General features: G+C 37.8%; 3 protein-coding genes across 5 annotated transcripts in view; 2 read left to right on the plus strand and 1 right to left on the minus strand.

The window, feature by feature from the left end:
• Positions 1 to 4,318: 4,318 nt before the first annotated feature.
• Positions 4,319 to 5,467, minus strand: LOC129741095 (uncharacterized). Its single transcript, XM_055732795.1, has 2 exons — positions 4,471 to 5,467; positions 4,319 to 4,396 (listed from the first exon to the last, which is right to left on the minus strand). The coding sequence occupies exons 1-2, from the start codon at positions 5,326 to 5,328 to the stop codon at positions 4,319 to 4,321; spliced, it is 936 nt and encodes a 311-aa protein (XP_055588770.1). The 5' UTR covers positions 5,329 to 5,467.
• Positions 5,468 to 7,702: 2,235 nt separating this feature from the next.
• On the plus strand, positions 7,703 to 8,443 carry LOC129745908 (NHP2-like protein 1 homolog). Its single transcript, XM_055739286.1, has 2 exons — positions 7,703 to 7,862; positions 7,968 to 8,443. Exons 1-2 carry the CDS (start codon positions 7,860 to 7,862, stop codon positions 8,346 to 8,348), a joined length of 384 nt encoding a protein of 127 aa, XP_055595261.1. The 5' UTR covers positions 7,703 to 7,859; the 3' UTR covers positions 8,349 to 8,443.
• A 1,839-nt stretch (positions 8,444 to 10,282) lies between these two features.
• Positions 10,283 to 23,543, plus strand: part of LOC129745699 (alpha-tocopherol transfer protein-like) — a 44,260-nt gene continuing 30,999 nt past the window's right edge. Inside the window, exon 1 of one of the 3 annotated variants that reach the window (XM_055738990.1) lies at positions 10,283 to 10,527. The gene's annotated coding sequence lies outside the window, so the exon portion shown is untranslated. Of the gene's footprint in view, positions 10,528 to 18,306; positions 18,407 to 21,758; positions 22,147 to 23,543 lie in introns of those variants that run through there. The other 2 variants (XM_055738991.1, XM_055738989.1) reach the window with 2 other exon arrangements.

The following is a 23,543-nucleotide window of genomic DNA, read 5'->3' on the forward strand; positions in this document are numbered from 1 at the left end:
AACCCAATAGAGTTTGCTTATCTTGTTATGGGAGGTCCTGGCTATACGGCTCTTCAAATGCAAGAAGCAATATGGTTACGGAGACTGCTGAAAGATTTGGGCTGTGCGCAGAAGAGTGCAACGATAATCAACGAAGACAACCAAAGTTGTATTGCCTTTGTTCGCTCGGAAAGGCAATCTCGAAGATCCAAGCACATTGAAACCAGGGAACACTTCGTGAAGAATCTCTGCGAGAAGAAAGACGTCCAGCTTATCTACTGTTCAACGGAAGAGATGACTGCAGACATTTTGACCAAACCACTGGGAGCAACGAAGCAGACCAAGTTTGCAAAAATGTTTGGATTATCGTCGTCGTAGGACCTGAGAGACTATCACTGAGGAGGAGTGTTAGAATAGACAGTGAATAGCCCCTCGTATCGTATCCGTTGGAAACGTTATGCGTAACGTACATCGTTTGGCAACCGTTTTTTCATCACTCGAGTACAGTTCTTCGAACCGAACACTTCGTTCATTTATTTTCTAATAAAGTTTAGTGCGTTAAACCGTGTTTCTTTTATTTTCTCCCGATTGATGGCCGCCTAACTATTAGATAGTACAAACCGCAAAGATGTCGGCGAACCGCCTGGTCGGTCAGGATCTAATCCTGAGCATGACAAAAGAAGGACGCGAATCCATACTGGCCGCAATGACACGGAAGTACCCCGAGATCGATGCAGAGACACTGAAGTTGCACGTCAGAACAGTGGCATCGGTCTTGGTCAACGGATCCTCGATAAAGTATACACGCGTACTTTTAGACGAAGCGCTAATGGCCCATGCCGGTACGATAGGTTACGTAGTTGCCTTAACTGGTACGAGGACGGCCTTGATAATAGGGGATATACACCAGATTCCCGCAATGACCATTAGATAACCGCCCCCGAAACGTTGGCCGGTTTTCGGCATTGTACTTTCTGGTGACAGCGGTGGGACCGGGTTTCGACATTGTACATTGGTCTCGACTGGGCATTAAAAGAACAATCTGGAACGAGAATGTGGTTAAGGCTAAAAAATAAATAGCAGAAGAAATATTCAAGCAGCAGCGGCAGCAACGACAAATCAGCAGCAGATGTTAACGGAAGAAATTCTGTGGAGCTATAGAGAGCTCCAGATGGAAATTGCATCCCACGAGGAGCGCAGACACACTAGCAGACGAGCAGTAGCAGACGTGCAGGAACAGTAGCAGCCACAAGGATAGCAACCCACAAGGAGGACAACGAATAGCAGAACCAAGGATGAACAATCAGGAGAGTACCGTGCGAAAGGATTGAGGAGATCCGTTATACTAAATAGTTATTACATTTTAGGTAAATTCACGGAAAATGTAAAAAAAAACAGGAAAGGAGTTACAACAACAAATAATGATGGGTAAAAACCGACAAGGTGAGTCAATTAAAAATCATTTTGATGGTGAGGATTAACTATTTAGATAAAAAATTAAGCTTAAAAATTTGTTTTGCTTGTTTCCGTTGTTAGTAGAGTATACGTCTTTGGTGATTCCGTACATGGAACCTATTGACAAATTGAATGAAATTTTGGGTTACCTATTGGTAAACCTCAGAAACTTGAGAAAAAGCCCTAACAGGCAATACTCATAAACAAACTCATAATTGACTCCAGGTACCTCCAGTAAGTACATTGTAAACATAAAAATGTTTTAATAAACAGATTGATTCCAACCTTTAACTTTGAACGTTGTCAGTCCTGAGAAAGCCAAACATTTTCAGAAGAATGTTTCATGGCGACCGTAACAGTGTTACAATGAAGTGTGATTAATGAAGAAAAGTGTTATAATAAAGAGTGAACAGTGAAAAATCGATTACTTAAAAATTGTTATTACTTTAAAATGAGTACGACAAACTCAAAAAATGCCCAATCATCAAATGATCCACAAGTGAACATTTTGAATGCGTTAGAAGTGCACGAAGAGTACCACAGTAATAACAAGCTCAAATTGTGGATAATCATCGTTATAGTGTCAGCCAACGCAGCTGCTGATGATGGTATACAAAATGATTACAAACAGCGAACGTAAACGCTTAGTGAAAAGCACCGCCCGGTCAATGGGAAATTTATCCGAGGTTGTAAGTAATAAGTAAACAGTTACAGTTTGTGAATAGTCGAAGTTATCGGGTCACTATCCGGAGCACAGTCTGTTTTGTTATACGAGACGTTGGACGATCACTGTTGGTTAATGAACTTCCCGCACACAACATTCAATGTTACTGCATTACGTGATAGGTAGCCAAACCCGAAATAAACTTTATGAGCGTCTGCATTGCTCTAAGATATGCAAAAAGTGCTAAAAAAAATAAATAAAATAAAATAAAAGTAAAAATGTGGAACGTATTAATATCAATGCAAAAGACTAAGACATAACAAACAACAACCAGTTTCATCGCCCTGTCAGACCGGCAAAAAGAGCGCATCATTTTCTGAGCGTCGAGGAGTGCACCTCCATCATGCAGACAATAGCAGCAGAAACCAAGTATGATAACGTTAACACTAATTTTTAATAACGGTGATGGAAGAATATGAAGCCTGGTGCGATCAAAACGATGAACTACAAGCCGCCTAAGCAGCAGCGCATTCCGCTACAGTCGGAAATGCTGCAGCATTAGGTCAGCGTCCATCATCCCAGATAGAAATGATTTAGAAAGGGAGTCAGATCCCTGACACAATCAAATTTCTTCGTACCTATGGGGGAGATCCAAAGTTGCTCGCAACGTGGATTAACTCCGTAGACAGGGTATCGGGATCAGTAGCTGAAGCTAGAAATTTACCAATATATTCCATCTGACTAGGCCAAATAATAAATAAAATTATAGAAAAAAGGAAATGAAGCTCTTCTAAAAAATCATACTCCCTTAAATTGGGAGAACATTAAGAAAACTCTCCTAAACTATTTTTGAGACAAAAGAGATTTTTCCACCCGAACTAGCAAAATAGCTTAACTTAGACAAAAAAACAACTCTCTAGACGAATACTACCAGGAATGCGAGGGGTTATTCTCAAACATAAATGGTAATATTCATCTCGATCCCTCAAATAGGGGACGTGAAGCGCTGTGGTGGATACGCCTCTTGCACAGAAGAGCGCATAGCGATAAACTTAAGTAAAAAACGAACTCAGCATAATCCAAATCACGCCACCCGAACGACAACGATTATGCTTAGCTCTGCATAAAGGGTCACATAGTGACTACTCAAACGGGGCGCGGTGGCATTAAGTAAGTGAAATTAATTCTCTTCTAGTTTAGACTCCGGACTGAACGGTTTTTTCTTGATCGTAGTTATATCACTGCCGAACCTGCTGATATTCAACAGGACCTATGTTTGCCCTTCCAGGAATACATACAATTCAGAAGATGCTTTTGTCAAGTTGATTTCTGAAAGAAAGACCCTGACCTGACTGTCTAAAGCACCAGCTTAAATAATAATTACATTCAAATCGAGCTGGTTTTTTTTTTCTCAACAAATTTGAAACAATTTTTAAAATTTAGTTTTTTATAAATTTAACTTCGACCGGAAATTGAAAATATGTACAATTTCGGTAGCAGATATCATTAAAACAAATTTTACAGCAATCAGATAATAAAGTGAATTCATATCGATAAAAACTTTCCCTCGCATGTAAATTAAATCATTTCTTACTATCGACCGCGAAAACCCCTTCAACACTTCATGAAATTTAGTTGCGATTCAATCGCAATTTCATGGAAACCTAACCATTTCATTCCTAGTGCGAAGCCGATAGGATTATCTTGTAGTATCATTAAAATATATCTACTTACATAAAATCAGTTATCACTTAACGCTAGGGAGTCGATCAACGAATATCACTGCGCCGCGCCCTTTGCCGCTTCACTTACTTCCTCTGCTGGTTGCTGGTGCTGGTTATCAGTCGAATGGTCTCGCTGGATGTGCTCGAAAAGGAATCGGGGTTTCGCGAATCGCTCGTCACACTGTAAACACTTCAGTAAACTTCCTTGGGAACGCCGATGCTCCTTGAGTGGCCATACCGATGGAGAAAGAGCTTGACTTTGGAGATAAATTTGCGACCACATTCAGCACACTGGAATGGCCGCTGGTTCCGATGACTGTGCATGTGCACATTGTACGCTGGCCGGAAGCGAAATCGCTGCTGGCAAATTTCGCACTGATATTTCCCTTCGATGCTGCGCTGTGGTGATCCTCTCTCAGCAAAACTACTACTTGTTGACACCGATGAAATGGTGTTTCATCGGAAGAGTTCCGAGGGACGATTTGGTACTCGATGGTTACGGTAGAACCTTGCGAGCTCGAGGGCTTAGTTCGATTGTGCCTTCACTGACCTCTAAAATATCACTAGCATCAATCTGAAATAAAAGAAAAGATTTTTTAGAATTTTTTTTCCAGAAATATGTGATAATTTTCCGTTTCCTGCCCTTACCTCAGAAATAACCTGGTAGAAACTTTCATCCACCATCAGCGTACTCTCTTCGATTTTTGGCGAATCGATGTTAATTTTTGGCTCAATCGAGTCGAAGTTCATGAACCGTTCGTGTTCCAATTGGTGCATCCGGAACGCATCGTACGAGTAGAAACTCTTCTCGCATCGATCACACTTTCCTACCGGATCCTTTTTCACTTTATATTTGGCCACCGTATACGTCTTGGCACATTTCGTGCGATCAAAACTGATATCGAAGTTATCCTCCCGCTCGTGGACGATACAATCGAGATGAATCGTTTCGTCATCGCCATCGCCATCTTCGCCGTCCAGAAACAAATCATCTTCCGGACGGCCATAGCCATCGCCGGCAAACCAAGTTTCACACTGTTTCAGATTCATTTCGGATTCGTCGATCGAATGATTGCCCAGATCGATAGCGTCGTCCACTCGCGCCACTTCTCCGGAACTCTCCAACTGTGTTGCTGTTGTTGTTGTCGCCGTGCTGGAATGTGATTTTTCATGCAGTTCCAGAAACTCAGCATTGGTGAAGCAACTATCGCAATCGAAGCACTTGTACAGCGAACAACTTTTCTTCAACCTCAACTTGACATTGTACGTTCGGACCAGCTTGGTCCTGTCGAATCCTTCGGCCTTACCGGACTCGGTAGCTTTCTGCAAGGTGGCAATTTTAGCTAGCACTTCAGCCAGCTGTTCTTTTCCATTTCCGGAGCAATTGCCTGCCGTCGTCACCGAGACTTTTGGGTCTAAATTTTTAGATCTATTTCGGTACTGCCGTACGGAGGGACTCAGAAGAGGCTCGAATGATTCGAGTGAAAATTCATCTACCGGTTCCATGTTGCCTGCCACAGAACGAAATCCACAATTGCCGGAGTATTCTTAACCGCTTAGCTTGTTTGAACCATCCGAAATCCGGGAAAACCTTTTTAAATTTGCTTAAATCATCCACGACGACTTGCCGAACGCGAGCAGATAAAAATTCGTACAAAATGGCTGCGGTGGAAATTTCACACGGAAAAATTGACTTATTCATAAAATGTGTTGCGATTACACACCCCTAAATAACATTTTGATTTGAAAAGCTTTTGCTGAGAAACGACTGTATATAGAATTCAGATGAGGGATATTTGGAATATAAAATTTTGTATATTAGATAAACGAAAGTCATGTATCATGTTTCATAATCGTAAAATCACGACAGCGGCGAACCATATTTGATGCAAATGTGTGAAATTCTTTGGCCGATGGCACATAGTGAGTGCGATGCGCTGCGAACAGCGGCGAATGCGATTCAATGCGACGAACCATCGAATTTACGGACGCAGCCAATGGGAACTCGAGCGGTGGAACAAATTGACATCTGATTCGCCGCGATGAGTATGGCCGATGACATAGTGAGAGCGATGCGATGCGAATTGGCGGAAAATTTACGGACGCAGCCTACGCGAACTCGAGCGGCGGAACAAATTGACATCTGCTTCGCCGCGTTGAGTATGTCAGGTTTAAGCGATTCACATACATTTTCATCAAATGTGGTTCACCGCATTGAACCGCATTCACCGCATCGCATCGCATCGTATTCACTATGTCATCGGCCTATGTCAGGTTTAAGCGATTCACATATACATTTTCATCAAATGTGGTTCACCGCATTGAATCGCATTCGCCGCATCGCATCGCATCGACATAGTGAGTGCGATGCGATGCGAATTGGCGGAAAATTTACGGACGCAGCCTATGCGAACTCGAGCGGCGGAACAAATTGATATCTCCTTCGCCGCGATGAGTATGTCAGGTTTAAGCGATTCACATACATTTTCATCAAATTTGGTTCACCGCATTGGATCGCATTCACCGCATCGCATCGCATCGTATTCACTATGTCATCGTAAGGCCGATGACATAGTGAGTGCGATGCGATGCGAACCGGCGAATGCGATTCAATGCGGTGAACCACATTTGATGAAAATGTATGTGAATCGCTTAAACCTGACATACTCATCGCGGCGAAGGAGATATCAATTTGTTCCGCCGCTCGAGTTCGCATAGGCTGCGTCCGTAAATTTTCCGCCAATTCGCATCGCATCGCACTCACTATCAGGGTGAGGCCGATGACATAGTGAGTGCGATGCGATGCGAATTGGCGGAAAATTTACGGACGCAGCCTACGCGAACTCGAGCGGCGGAACAAATTGACATCTGCTTCGCCGCGTTGAGTATGTCAGGTTTAAGCGATTCACATACATTTTCATCAAATGTGGTTCACCGCATTGATTCGCATTCACCGCATCGCATCGCATCGTATTCACTATGTCATCGGCCTGAGTCAGTAGGGTGGGTGCATAATGAGGAAAAGTAGGCAAGGGGTACCAAAAGTTTCTCATTGGTGGGGGGTGGAGACGGAGCGTTTTTTGACAGCGAATTGTTCGTCTACCATGCCTACGATTACGATTGCCTGTCACAAGATGGACGATTCCGTGCATTGGTATAAGAACCCACCTGAAGCTTTACCCGCCTTGCTCACTATGTCATCGGCCTAAGGCCGATGACATAGTGAGTGCGATGCGATGCGAATTGGCGGAAAATTTACGGACGCAGCCTACGCGAACTCGAGCGGCGGAACAAATTGACATCTGCTTCGCCGCGTTGAGTATGTCAGGTTTAAGCGATTCACATACATTTTCATCAAATGTGGTTCACCGCATTGAACCGCATTCACCGCATCGCATCGCATCGTATTCACTATGTCATCGGCCTAAGAGCGATGCGATGCGAATTCACGGACGCAGCCAATGCGAACTCGAGCGGCGGAACAAATTAACATCTGATTCGCCGCGTTGAGTATGTCAGGTTTAAGCGATTCACATACATTTTCATCAAATGTGGTTCACCGCATTGATTCGCATTCGCCGGTTCGCATCGCATCGCACTCACTATGTCATCGGCCTATGTCAGGTTTAAGCGATTCACATACATTTTCATTAAATGTGGTTCACCGCATTGAATCGCATTCGCCGCATCGCACTCACTATAGTGTATATATGTCATCGGCTAGTAGTCCCAGAAAGGCAAATTGAAATATTGATCGTGTTAATGAGTAATTTGTTTAAATAAATACTAATATTTTGTATAAAGTTTGTTTCAGTGTTAGGCCTTTTTTTCGACCTTTCGAACCGATACCCTGCTCCTGCTAAAAGGTGTATATGGTGAAATTTATCGAGGTAGATTCGAAGCACGAGGTAAACAAATCACATCTCGTTTAGAAGCGGCCAATGAAGCTCATTGCCGAGGCTTGACTCTAATTCTACCAATTTCTGCGTTAAATCACTACAAGTTTCAAATTCAAAAGCGGCATTCAATATATAACCATGGTAAGAAAATATTTATTTCATTATTACGCCCTTCGGTGGCCTTATTTTTCTTAATTGTAAGAACTGCTATTTTTTTTTTGACCTAACCTTACTTTTCACTTTCAGACTGAAGAAGTTAACCCGAAGGCCTACCCGCTGGCGGATCAGGCGCTAACTTCCAAAATTATGACCCTTCTTCAGCAGGCTGTGAACTATAAACAACTGCGCCGTGGAGCCAACGAGGCTACAAAAACTTTGAACCGTGGACTCTCCGAGTTTATCGTGATGGCAGCTGACGCCGAGCCGCTGGAAATCATCCTGCACCTGCCGCTGCTCTGCGAGGACAAAAACGTGCCGTACGTCTTCGTCCGTTCCAAGCAAGCACTTGGCCGGGCTTGTGGAGTTTCCCGGGCGATTGTGGCTTGCTCAGTGACCATCAACGAAGGTTCTCAGCTCAAGTCACAGATAGTCACCATCCAGCAGGAAATTGAACGCTTACTGGTTTGATTGTTTCATCAGTACAAAAAAAAGCATTTATCGAAACAGATTGATAGTGTTTTTGTATCATTAAGGAAATAAATTAAAATTACGTTTCATTCTGACTGATCGATCCATTTTAAATTATCCGAATTCCACAGCTTGATGCAACCACGTGGTGTCGATTCGAAACGCGTATAAGAAAGGTTATGTTCGGGATTCAACGTTGCTCCCAATTCACAAAGATCCAAATTTTGATCTCCCCGATTCTTCTTGGTTCCCACGGGTTAAGATTAATCATTTTTGAGAGTTAAGACTTAAGACCGCCATACATCACACAAATGTGTGTGCAAATTCGATGATTCCACGACGATTGACTGCAGTAGTGCTCGCCCATTTTAGAGGGGATCCAGCATGCAATTTAAAACTTCTTAAATAAACACAAAAAACAACTTAGATAAAAAAAGATATAAATTCCAAACAATGACCAAATAAGTACAATATTTTACATTAAAAAACTAAAATAAGATAAACAATCACAACTCAAGGAATATTTATATTAATTAAATAATGTAGTGCCGAGAGCCATATTAGATTTGTTTTTGTGAGGTGTTTTGTAAGGCCTTTATTTCACTATGTTATGAATTTTTTGGTTTTTAAAGATTGCATTATGAAATTAAAATAAATCTAAAAATCAAAAATAGAATTTTCGACAAGAGTTGAAAATAATAATACGAAGTTTCCAAATCATGATTCAGTAAAATACTCCTATGAAGAATCTAATCATCGTTATTTATGTGTGTTAATAAGATTATCGGTCTTATCGGAGAAAAGTGAAATAGTTCAGTGAAATAATGAAATATTAGAGCCCTACAATCAGTTTGAAATACATATCAATAATTAACTAACACTTCTCAAAAGTTTGCCTTTTCAAACGTATAGTTGCGAAATGAGAGCAAGTAAATTTTTTTTAATTTTAAAAAAATGTAGAATTATGCTCTACATTTACTCTATTTTCATCTGTAGAATGACATTTATAACGAGAAATTCTTAAAAGAGCTTTTGAAGTGACAATTTTAAGTATCCAGATATACAAATTAGGACAGTTTTCTTTTTATCAACACTTTTTCACAGTGAATGTTATAGATTCGCTGGTTGTTGTATAAAAGGATGTATAGGTTGTGTAGAAGGATATTGAAATGAGTACCTATATTAAAAAAAAAATTGTTATAAGTTTTCATTATTCTTCTCTTCTTTCATATTTTTCGAATACATCTGATTTTGTTCAATGAAATTCAAGGAGAGATGAACTATCAGTGTTCGGCTGATTCAGAGTCTGTCTGGGATCACATTTGAAAGATGTCTAGTTTTGGTTCAGAATTCAGCTTTGGATTTTTTTTTATTTTTTTTTTTAAATCTGGCTAGAATTCAGAATCAGTGTTCAATAGTCATCAGATATAAGAATTCAAAACAAAAAGTCCTAGAATTTATGTTTCAGATAGGGTGTTTTTAAGCTCCCACCCTTGCTGGGGTTAGGTTAGCATCTTTCAAGATTTTGTACTGAAATATATGACAAGTCCATATTGGTGGGTTGGTGTAATCGCAGTTTGTTAGTTGAAGCCTAAATGAGGTTTCCTAATGATGTTTTTGTTGTTTTTTCTCTTCTCTTCAAGTTCGAATGTAGGTATTATACCTTCTCAACGCGCCAGCCCGTGTGGCAGCAACTTAGACTTAAGACTTCCCCCCATTACGATGGCTGGGAGCTCGCTTGTTAGTGCGGTTGAAGCAATTCCGCTCCAACAACATTTGAATGCGACCTTTACCTCCATACCTTTGGCGAAGCTTTCGTTCTGGTCGATCGTTTTGCAGTGGTTTTTGTGCGGTACACGATCATCGAGTATTTACCATCAACGAGTCAGAAGTGCCGCCACAAGCCAGCCAGAGACAGAGGTCAGTCAGTTTCTAACGAATTCTTGCATCGGTCGCGCCTGTTCGGAAGATTTCCGGGTCGAAAAAAAAAAACTCCCTCTTCATCGTCCGTTCCTGCGGGATAAGACAAGTGTCAGTTACCGGGAAGCACAAAGCGTCGTTCGTGTCGATCCGCATGATTGAATGTTCCGATTTCCGGTTTGAAAGAAGATTGCGAAAGTTGACGCGTGCAGTGACGAATCGAATTTCATCACAAACCCCCCAGACCACCAAGTACATAGTAAGTGTCGTCCACATACACATACCTACAAGTTTACAAGCTCACAGATCGAGAATGAGCTGGTCATGCTTACCCATCATCATTCATTCGTTCGTTCGAGTCGTTCATTGAATTAACCGTTTGAAGCGACTGCATGGTAGGTAATTGGCGACCGGAATACATATGGTGAAATTTCAAAGCCTACACACGAACTTAAGTCGACGGTGTACTATGATGAGTAGATAGTAGCACACGACCTTCTGCTCCCGGATTAAGCGAAAGTGTTCATAGTAATAAATGGGAGAATTGCCGCCATCAGAACGGCTGATAACCAGCTCAGGGGTCGCAAATGGCGCTCAATTCTAACCCAGTGGGTACTTACGTAGAGAAAAGTGACATGTTGTTCGACTACAGATGCTTACGATTAAGAATTTTTCTTTTTAACTAAAGTTGATGAAATCTTTCATCGATGCTTTCGCCTTTTCAAATTGTTTGTCATCTTTCGACATTTTTGTCCTTTCTTATATTTGTGTTACTATAGAAGTTTAGGTAATTTTGGTCTTTTCTTTTGTCATATTAGTCACTATTGTCATTTTTGCCATTTTGACCATGCTTGTCATTTTTGTTATTTTCTTTTTTAATTTTGGTCGCTTCCATCATCTATGTTATGTTATGAAATTTTTGTAGTTGTATAGTTTTGGATTTTTTTCGAGATTAGTAGGTTTTATTATTCAAATCTTTTTTGTCAATCTGTCATTTTGATATTCAGTACCATTCTTGTTATTTGTGACTTTTTTGACAACCTTGTTATTCTTGTCATTTCTGCCTTTTTGTTATTTTTTCCTTTTTTTTACATTTTGGTCATCTTTGCCTTTTTTTGTCTGTTTTGTAATTTTTGTATTTTAATAATTCTGTATTTTTTGGTAATTTTTGTAACTTGCGTGTGTTTCGTAAATTTTTATTTTTTTGTCATTATTGTTATTTTCATAAATTGTGTTATTTTCATTTTTGTTTTTATATCGCATTTGTAATTTTTATCATTTTCATAATATGTTTTTTTTTTTTATTTGTGCGAATTTAGTCAATTTAGTTTTTTTATAATTTTGGTCATTTTACATTTGTGTAAAACTTGTTATTTTTGTATTTTTTGTAAATTTTTGAATTTCTACTCCCTTTTTTTAATTCACGTGAAAGGAGAATGGCCAATTTGGTTTTTGGAGGTACACTTGGGTGGCAATGGATGTACGGGAGAATGTCATAACCGAATTTTGAAAACCGACCACAAACATTTTGTAGATTGACTCAAAAAAAAAAGACCTTTGCGAAATTTCAGCTCGATCAGACTTGATTTAGGGGTTTTTCGGCATATTAGTTTTTATTTTCTTGAAACAATGATTTGATTGATCCTACGTTTCGATGCTGATTGCCATCTTCATCAGGGAAATTTCATTAATTTTATTAATTTTAATAAATCGTTCTTTGTGAAATTGAATGAATGAAAATGAGACATGAGACATGAGACCTGAGACCTGAGCCATGAGACATGAGACATGAGACATGAGACATGATACATGAGACATGAGACATGAGACATGAGATATGAGACATGAGACATGAGACATGAGACATGAGCCATGAGACATGAGACATGAGACATGAGACATGAGACATGAGACATGAGACATGAGACATGAGACATGAGACATGAGACATGAGACATGAGCCATGAGACATGAGACATGAGACATGAGCCATGAGACATGAGACATGAGACATGAGACATGAGACATGAGACATGAGACATGAGACATGAGACATGAGACATGAGACATGAGACATAAGACATAAGATATGAGACCTGATCCATGAGACCTGAGACCTGAGACCTGAGACCTGAGACATAAAACCTGAGACTTTAGACCTTAAATATGAGACCTAGAATATGAGACCTGAGATCTGAGACATGAGACCTGAGACGAAGAAGAGTAACTCACCGAGAATACAGTAAAAGAGAGACTGATAAAAGGATTAAAAAGCTGAATTTGAGTTGTAAAGAAAACAATTACCCACAATTTGATGTACGGAGCTTCTCGATTGAACAACAACGAACGAAGTTATGCTGATTAGAAATTGTGACGTGAATTCACTCAGTTCAAACAGAACAGGGTAGTTGACTGAATTCACGTCACGAAATATAAAGTTATACTGTGGTTATACTGAACCATTCTTTGGAGTCTTCAAATTTTATGTAGACTTTCAAAAACGATATTTTGTTGTTCCGACTTTTACCATTATAAATTTTTAGTATCTGCACCTAACTTTTTCCTTATTTTGATTGGCACTTGAATAGCAACATATTGAGGGATCATATGTTTAAATAACTACTGTCTTTATATAAAGATTCACCAAAAAAAAATTTTTTTATTTTTTTTTCAATCTTTTTATATTTTTATTTGAAAATAATGAACTTATTAAAAAATCAACTAAATTATGCTCGATTTGCCAAAATCCGACCACCTGGAGGGTCAAAACAACTTTCAAACTTTAAACTTTCAACTTTAACGAAAAATCAAATTTTGTGACGTGAATTCACTCATTCGCGCTGTTGTAACTCAGCTAGATTCCAACCGATTTCTATAAATTTTAGTGTTTCAGAATCGTCTTATCATTTTTAAAGAAAATCTCAATTTTTATTTAAAAAAAAGTCACAGTTTTCTCGTAAAATTAAAAACTTCCCTTTTTTTGTGACGTGAATTCACTCATTTGCGACTGTTTTTGTTCGCTTTTCAAACCAACTATATTGGATATAAACAAATTCTTTTTTCTACAAAATGAAGCCGTGTTTTTTGGCTTCTGAACATATTAAAAATATTTCCGAAAAAAAATCATCCATATCTTAAAATTAATGATTTTGTAAAAGTTGTCAAAAACACCACTTTTTTCAACAAAAAAACTGATTTTCAAAATCATCTAACACATGTGTAAAAAAACTTTTTTCTATTTTTTTCGTTGGTTTTGTGTGATTTGAATTATCAAAATTATAGACAATTTTGAGATTTTTTGATACGCGAACGGATAGAAATCACTTTTGAGCGGTACAAGCGCGTGGAATGTGTCTAGTTGCTTATGTGAAGCTTATTGCTCACTTTTTTCTTTTTAATCGTTTTTAAATTTGTTTGGATTATTCGTATGATTTTTTTGTGATTGAACTTTTAAAGCGGTTTAATTTCCAAAATTGCTACCAATATGGCTATCAGCTTACTTGAGTCATGATGGTAAGCTCCACAGGATCAAGAAAATAAAAACTTTTGGCCAGAAATCGTTTTCCCAGAAAGTCGATTTCTGATTAACTTTTTTTTATATATTTTCGTTTATTGTAATTTTAGTAATTTTTGTATTTTTTGTAAAACTTTGATTTTTTGTCCATTTGATCAATTTTGTAATTTTAGGGAGTAGGCGTTTGCTAAATTGTCAAGACGTGTTTTTTTCGGCTGTAAATTTTTCCCAAAATTAAAATTTAAAATTTATCCTTTTTTTTTAAAGATTCTTTCAATAAAATACATTGAAATTGATGGTGATGCGGGAGTTCAACCGATTGTGTATAAGTTGAGTGAAATAAATTACGGGTAGTCTGGGGAAGAGTTGTTCCATCAGATCTCCATCTGATTTGGTTTGGATGATAAAAGTCAGCGGCTGATGCGCCGCTGCTATTAAAAAATTGATGAGCTCGACCCGTTATGTTTGGTCACTTTTTTAGGGACATTTACAGTTGCTGTTTTAAATGGTGTTATTCAAGAATCATTAATAAATTTAGACATCGAGTTCTTGAACGTCATGTGAAAGTGTAGTAGAAAAACAAACGTTAGTGCTTATAAAATTTATTGGAAGAAGAACACAGGTTTTCCGGAAAAAAATGTTTTTATTCCCATTTAATTTGATTCAAACCGTGGGAAGAATACCTGATTGGAGTGTTTGTCAGCCGATACGGATTTTGCTGCTTAAAAATTGGTGAACTCGTTCCTTGCACTTTTTTTTATTACCCTTTGCAATTCCGACTTGATATGAATCTTTGTAAAACGCAAATTATGTTGTGAAATTTATCATCTCGTATATGAAAGTGATAAAAGAATACATAAAGATTATAATTTGGCAACAAAAGTAAAAAATTAGCGATCGTCGTTTTAACTAGATTTTTTTTCTTTCCCATGCTTTTGCCAGACTGAAATCTGATAATGCTAAGCTTGCTGCGTCCATATCTGTATGCTGCTTCTCAAATTTTAAACAGTATGGATTTTGAAACCTCGGTAAACCTGATAAGAATATTTCAGTTTTTGGCTGCTTAGTTTAATTTCAAAAGACAAATGAACTGCGATAATATGCTTGATTTTTGTTTGTTTTTTTTTTAATTTGTATATGGAGGAATTTTCGAGTTCCTTTGAAAACAGGGAGAATAACTAATATGAAATGGAATTGCAGGTGGTAAGAAGGTTATATATGAAACAATATTATTAATTTGTTATATGATAAAATAGCTTAACTCTATTATGGGGTTGAATGGGGGGAATGGACAGGACATTAAACGATCGGAAGACTGATATACAATGGATTGTGGGTTCAAGCTAGCCGGAGTATCTCGGCAAATTTGGAATCATGAATAGACTACTTAGGTTTCTTTTCAGGACTCTTTATTTGTTTCGAACAGTTGGAAGGGAGTGAGATGAGTCAAACCTGTCCCAAGCCAGTGGTAACGGACCCCTTGGTAGTGCTGCAATTATTGTTAATGAGTTAAGCATGAACAATATTTGAATCGAGATCGAGACTTCCCGTACCGCCTCGGGTCGAAAGACCTATCAGCCACTGGTGGGTTCTCATACATACATACATTTGATCAATTTTGTAATTTAAGTCATTACAGTGGATAATTGCTTTTCTTGCCATTCTTGGAATTTTTTTATGTGTTTTTTTTGTATTATTTTATTCTTTATAATCTTCGTTATTTCTATATTTAATAATTAAAAAAATGTCATTCTTGTAATTTTTTGTCTTTCCGTCATTTTGTCATTTTTTCGGATAGGCCTGTTTGCCTTTTTTGCCATTTTGGTGAATTTTGTCATTGTTTTAAAAATTTTGTCATTTTTGTCATGTTTATCATTTTTGTCATGCTGGCCATTTTCATCATTTTGTTTATTTTGTAATTTTTGTCATTTCCATTTAATTTTTCTTTACTTAAGAAAAGTTAACTTTGTTTCAAAAGAAATAAGCAATTGAACCATTTACTGAGAATCAAATAATTTGTAAAAAAATACAAGTCTACAAATATTTAGTTAAAGAATTAACTCTTTCCTTCAAAAATTATTTCTTGAATCAAAAGCGAAATTCTTTGATTCAAATAAAACAGAAGTTTGGTTAAAAAAAAAATGAATGTTTTGAATCAAAATCAGTTTTGTTTTATTTCAAAGCCTAGTTTTCTCTGCGTGTAGTTTTAGGAGGTTGTAGTATTTGTAGTTTTGTTAATTTTAGCTTCTTTCATTTTGTTTTTTATTTGTCGTTTTGAGTATTATTTTTAAACTTTGGCCATTTTTATCGTTTTCGTAATGTGAATGAAGATTTTTAACGTTGTTATCAGCTCTGTTATTTAAGATTATTTTTGTTTTATTTGTTTTTTCGAACATTTTAACATTTTTTTAAATTTCATCATCTATGCTGTATAATTTTCCTTTTTGCATTTTTTCCTTATTTATATATTTTTAAGTCATTTTTGCCTAACAGTTAATTTTGTCATGTTTGTCATTGCTGGCCTTGTCGTTTTTGTTATTTCCATTTTTTTTTTAAATTTTCATTATATGTATTTGTGTATTTTTTGACACTCTTATAATTTTTTTTTTTAATTTATGATTTTGGTCATTTGTGTCATTTTGATAATGTTTATCGTGGCTGTAATTCTTGTAGATTTTTAAAACTTTTTTTTACCGAATCCGAACTTTGATGATTCAAGTCTGATATAAATGTTGATATCGAGTTTGGAAGGAAGTGTTTTGAATTTTGGTTTGAGGTTTATATTTAAAATGATTGTATCCCATTTACTTAAAAACTATTGCCCAGAATGACTTTTCCCCAGAATGACAAATACCCGAAATCAAACCCCAGAATGAACCATTTCCCAGAAAAAATTTACCCAGAATGCACCATTTACCAGAAATTTTTTCCCCAGAATGGAACATTTCCCAGAATTTTTTCCCCCAGAAAGAACATTTCCCAGAATGGCACAAATCCCAGATTATTTCCTCTGGTATTTTTTTTGTGCTGTTAAATCTAATGAATTCTTGTAAATTTCATATGATTCGAAATTAAATTTTTCAAAATGATTTTTCAAATGAAACCAATTGTTTGAAAGTTTCCAACTAAAATTATTTCAGAACCGATATTATGATTTGTGGTTTGGGTACATGAATTGATTCGATGCCAACCATGGTCCTTTGAAAACCGTTTTGGTATCCGACTACTCACGCTGCGCGTTCGAACTTTAAAGAAATATTGACGGGGACGGGGCTAAGGGATCACCCCTAGCTTTCACGTAGACCTAGGAAGTCCCGGCAGACCTAGACCAATGTAATGGGGCCGCCGCTTCCGACGGCGGGTCGGCGGCCACCTCGGATTTGGGAGCTTCAGCGGCTTTGTGTCGCCTCGGCCCCTTCATCCTCGTTGGTTGCGGCTTTGCCGCAAAAGAATAAAGTTATGAAACCCCATTTTTTGGAACAATTCCTTTTTTTAAATATTTTTTAGTAAGGATAAATGTTTTCAATTTTCTGGGAAATGATTCTTCTGGCGAAAAAAATTCTGGTAAATGGTTCATTCTGGTGAAAAAATTTCTGGGAAATGGTACATTCTGGCGAAAATTTTTCTGTGGAATGGTGCGTCTGGGGAAAAAAATTCTGGGGAATGGTTCTTTCTGGCGATTGATATTCTGGGGATTTTCCATTCTGGGCAATGGTTTTCGGGTAAATGGAGTACAACCATTTAAAATTACTATCGTCACAAAAGTAGGTCGAATGCTTAAAAAAATGAAACTAGCAGTCACACAACACGAGCATCGGCGGCGTGCGCACTTATTACTCATTCATTATGGCGTACTGTTGTTCAGCCCGGAAAGATAATTCCTTCGATGTTATCGCCGTGGAAGATGCAATTCTGTGCAAATGATAACTTTCCAAAAGGTCGTGAATGATGAAAAATTACTGATTGCATCATATTCTAATCACCACTGGTTAAGCCGTTGAGGCGCTCAATTAAGTTTTCATCGGCATCTGAGTAGCTTTTGTGCGCAAGATGGCAGTTTAGTCAAACGTTGCGTTTCCTATAGGTATGTAGGTTCATATGTGCAATATTATTACTTCAACAGACGACTGGTGGACTCTGAACTGACTAATCAACCGGCAGTTCAGATATAGATATGTAAATGTATTCTAGCGTAAATTTTTCGAGCGGCTTATTTTAGAAATTTTAGGAATACGATTTTAGTACATGCGCGATGGAAATAATTACAGCGAAAACCGAAGATGATGATCTTTCGACATCCACTACTAACCTTTGGAAAAATGAGGCACCGGTTCCGAGATCTCCTATAGCAAAACAAATGAGGAAGATGGTGACGCAGCGAGTATTCATCATCCCAGCCACAACGGACAAACCTTTGAACCCAAACAGCAAGGTGGCTACCCCGTACTTAGCGGTGATTATCGTGTCACTCGGAATTAGTACTTTACGCTTAAAAAGTTTGCTGGCTTTGTTCATTGTGGGACTGAGCACGGTCATTTAACTAGTTTTTGCTAGTAGTTGGCAGACTCGGTGAAAGAGTTGTTGTTTTTGTCGAGTTATCGAGTGTTGAATCTTCCAGTAAAAAGTGAGTAGTTGAGTGACATTTTCAGGAATGCTACCGAATCTGCTACTTAGGGGTTTTTTCATAGTTGAAGACAAGAAAAAAATCACAGTGCCACCGAATAACAGTTCCAGGAGCTACTTCCCACCATGAATGCTACTGCATGTTAGAGATTTTTAATTTTTCTTAGTAAGCTTATCCCAAGTAACTATTTTAGCTTTATCAGTAATCTTCATAAAAAGCTAAAGAGCATTCACATCACCAGAACTCCAATAAAGCTAAAATCTGGCTATTTGGCCCATCACTATGCTTTACTGCTAAACCAAAGCTTTTAAAAAGCTATTGTAAACATGTTAGCAATTTTTGTTTTTTAAGATTCTGTGAGTTCTCGGAGTTTTTTTTTTTTTGTTTTTCCCAGCAACGATAATGGTTAAAACCAATGTTTTAACCATATTATAAGCTTCTTTTCTACTGCCAGTCAAGATTTGAGGTAAAATGTGTATGAAATAGTATCTTAAAATAAGTGCACCCTGATGGTAAATCATGATGTAATTGATGGAAAATAGGCCTGAAAAAATATTTTCAAATACTTGCATTATGAATCCATCAACATGGCGTCATTTTGTGCCCTTCGATTTTGCAACCAACATGGCTGGCGTTAGTCAATTCAATGCTTAATAGCTTTGCTGTCAGATAAATGGCTAATTAGTTTTATAGCGGTTCAATGAAGACCATATAAAAAGCTAAAATTTGACGTTTCTCTCGCACCAATGACACGCTTACGATGAGTTCCTCATTTCTGAGTTGTTAATCATTAGTACAATAAATGAGGACATACTTTTTTAATGAAAAGGGGTTGGTTGTGAATGACCCGTGAAATAAACCATGAGTTGAAGTTAAATTTCGTTGTCTGACGCTATCTTAAAATCCAAGATGGCGGCTTCTGCTGAACTTTAAAATGTTTGTAAATGACTTAAAATCGCATGAAACCCCAACAATATTGATATTGCACTAAACGAAATCGAGCTATGAACAGTATCGGAAATTCTAGAGTTTTTGCTCTAATAGAAAATCTAATACTTTTTACGAGTTTGCTCATCGAATGCAATGAATGGTTTTAGTTTTTGATAAAATTTATCGGAAAATCTAAAAAGCGTTATAGAAAGTCAAGTTTGTTATTGTTACAGTTTAAAATTATGGAATACAAATAGAGATGGGGTGTCTTGTGTTATGGTTTTACTTTTTATGATTTCTATTCGTGATTTCTTTCCGAAAACAAGTTGCAGCTAATTTTTGTTTACTTTGAGAATTTTTTTTTCTAGCCGCTATCAAATTTTGAATTATTGAACATTTAGCAATTACTATGGCATAGTCGAGGTGTTAGCACTGGTGTTAGAATGGTGATAATCAGAAACCTAAACTCCCGGATTAAAGAGGTTCTCGGCTTAGAAAAGTTGGTAATAACAAAAACAAACCTGAAATCAAGAAGAATAATTCAATTTTAGATATTAAAAATAAAGTTTTTCATCATATCACCTTTCTTCTCGTTAGCAAAGATAATTGAAATTTCGCGGTCAATACTATTGATGGTTCCGTGAATTTCAATTTCCGGAAACGGATCATCTCCCCATTTGGGGATCTAAGGCGTCCATTTTCATCTACTGTTCAATTGTATATCCTGAAAACCACAAAAGAAGTATGAAACTGTTGTGATCGTTAGAAAAATTCGCACGCATCTTTTAAAAATACATGAAATGCATACCGTTGTATTTGTTGAGCTTCACTTTTGTGTACGGATGAGCTGACTTTAATCAACTTCAATTTCAGTTGAACAGCAACACAAAAAACGAACAAAAATGCTGTTAATCACTGAAAATCGCATGAAAGCCCCACAACATGAGTATTTGATGAAAGGGCTGAATGAGTGAAAGTCGAATTTCACTACCAAACGCCATCTTAAAATCCAATATGACGGCTTCCACTAAACTTTAAAATGATTTTAATCACTGAAAACCGCATGAGATCTCCACTTTATGGGTATTGAGTGAAAGAACTAAACTAGAAGAAGTCGAACTTCGCTATTTCGCTATTCTTTTCAAAACCCCACAATATGGGTATAAGTTCAAAGCAATCAAAACGAGTAGAAGTCGAATCTGACGCCATCTTGAAATCGAAGATTGCGGCTTCCACTGAACTTTCAAATGCTGTAGGTGACTTCCACAATAAGGGTATTAAGAAAAGGGCAAAACTAAGAGAAACCGAATTGCGCTATCAGACGTCATCTTGAAATACAAGATGGCGGCATCCGCTTTGCTTTAAAATGCTGTTAATCGCTAAAAATCGCATGGGACGCTAACAATATTATTATGGGGTTTAAGGGCAAAACCAGTAGAAGTCGAATCCCTCTTTCTGACTTCATCTTGAAATCCAAGATGGCGGTTTCCACTGAATTGTTAATGCCTAAAAATCGCACGAAAGCTTTACAATATTGCTATTGGGTGAAAGGGCTAAACTAGAAGAACCATCTCTTGTTTGTTTTTGGCAACACGCCCGAACGATTAAGATTAGGTGATGAATCTATTTAATATTGGCTGGTTTAATCACCTTATATTAAATAAAATGTTTATGCAAGTACATGAATTCGTTTTATGCATCCTTTTTCAGTTTGTTTTATTTAGACGAAGATTTGTCGTTATAAAAAATACGTAGAGCTCTGCAAACTATTATTACACATTTCACTAGCAGTGCAGCAAGAGTCTGCGTCTTTGCGTTGAACCCTTGTGCAGTTATCAATTGCTTGTTCTTTCCCACTGGCACTTCCTGGCAATCAATGAAAGACCTATTGCTCTGATCTGCCTTCGCATTAATTTGCATCCCCAGCGAATCATTCTTGAGATTTTACTGTGCGGCACAAACGACCCACGTCTATCGGATCTCGTTTCCACTGAGAGTGTATTGCTTTTTGATTCCGTTTGCCGGTTTGTGATTGCTGGTGGAGTAAATACCAGAAAATAGCACCACACACCCCAACTGAATGCTAATGAGGACATGTGGTGGACCCCCCGATTCCGCTGTTCGCCCCGATTGCTCTCTTCGAAAGTTCGATAAAATTTCCATCCCTAGATTTATTCCATCTTGCCCCTTCCGTCTGTCGTTTGATGTTGTTTTTTTCCCTTAGAACGCCCCAGAAGAGCTGCATATGGCCCTACCAGGGTGCCAGCAGCAGTGCTCCGATTCTGGTCATCAGCCCGAGGCCGGTCAAAGGGGAGCATCCCTTTGAGCGAACGGCTGCTCGTATCTTGTAACTTTGTGCTGTGACTAATAGAAGAGCTACTAACTAATACTACTGCTATATAGAAGGAACCGTTGCGAATGATTAAAGCTTAGTTTCGTTCCAGAAGTGGCACTGAGCACAACTTTTTTATATGTGCATTACCGATTGATTCGTGGACCTCTCACAAAAACGTGCGGAAAAAAACAAGTGATTCAGTAGTGGCTCCAGCAAGTAGAACGAGCAAGACTCCCATTGATAAGCTGCTGATTGGAAGCACAAAAAACCGGAGCACAGGAATCTATATCTGTGAAGTGAAAGAGAAAGCTAGAAAGTGGTGAAAAACATTACTGATAAGCAAATTGAATCCAGCATATTTTGAAAACTTTGCTGAAAATTCTTAAAAAAAAATAAAAACAAATTTACCTGACAGCCGGCAGCCAGTCAGGATATCGGAAGTTTATTGTAGCGGCTCGTTACCATAAACAGTAAGGTGAGTAGGAAAAAAAATTTTTGCTTCTAGACTCGTTCGATCAATATACATTTGAATAGTGCTCAAAATTTATTCAGTGAACCCTACGCAGGTAGTCGTTCAAGTTTTCCTTCAAAACATAACTGTAAATTTTACGTCAGTAACACTACGCAAAACATTAAATTTGAATTATGCAGCCTGTATTCGTCAAAATTCAGAATATGAAGCATATAAAATTAAAAATTTAAACTATTAAATTGGGAATTAAGAATGTTTGGTACGATTCTGAATTCTATATTTCAAGTTATACATATGTTTAGAGCATGTCTATTCTTATATATAAAAATGGAGGCGTTTTCTTTGTAACACCATCACGTATAAACGGTTGGTCGGAATGAAGTAAAATTTGGTATCCGAGGATTTTTCGGGTCAGAGATGGTTTGTATAATAGTTTCAAGAATCTCACTTTTTATGGAAGGGGGGTCCCCATACTAAATCAACTTTAAATAGAAAAGCCGTACAATTTAGTAAGATTAAGCACGATGAAGTTAAGGACGTAAGAATGAAATAAAACATTTATAACGATTTATTTATTTAAAGGTAAAACGAAGTTTACCGGGTCAGCTAGTAGGTGTATATAGTATATAATATGAATTTCTGTCTGTCTGTCTGTCAGAAACTACTGAACCGATTTGTATGAAACTTGGCTGTAGGGGTATTTGGTGCCGGAGAAGGTTCCTATAATAGTTTGAGACCCCTCCTCTTCTCTGGGAGGGGGCAAAGAAACATGTTTGAATAACTCGAGAACTGGTCCATGCAAATGGAACCAAATTTGGCATTGGAATGTATTTGGTGACGGAGAGGAATGATTCTATACTGTTTTACTACCCCTCCCTCCTTCCAGTGAGGAGATAGAAAATTGGGAGGAGGCCTCCCATACAATTTTTAGCATTACTCGAGAACTTATCGATCAAGTGGAATCAAATTTGGCAATTGAGGAATTTGGTGTACGAGAAAGGATTCTAGCATTATTTGAGACCCTTTCCTCCTTCTAATGAGAAGATGGGAAGAAGGGAGGGAGACTTTCATACAATTTGTGTTGCATATCTCGAGAACTGATTGAGCAAATGGAATCAAATTTTGTATCATATGGTTTTTGGATAAGATAAATATTTCTGTGTTTATTCGGTGTCCCTTCATTCCTCCAGTGCGAAGATACGAAGGAGAAAAGTGGATTACTTAAGTGAACCCAAATTTTGCATGGGAGGTACTTGGCTACGAGAGACGTTTCAATGATTATTCAATACTTCTCCCTTCTTCCAGCAAAGAGATGGGAAAAAGATGGGGGGCTCCCATATAAATTGTGATTATACTGTTCATTTTATATCGTGCTTAGACCACTTAGGCGTAATGGGACA

The sequence above is a fragment of the Uranotaenia lowii genome, chromosome 2 (genome assembly GCF_029784155.1).
Source record: "Uranotaenia lowii strain MFRU-FL chromosome 2, ASM2978415v1, whole genome shotgun sequence".
Classification (NCBI taxonomy): domain Eukaryota; kingdom Metazoa; phylum Arthropoda; class Insecta; order Diptera; family Culicidae; genus Uranotaenia; species Uranotaenia lowii.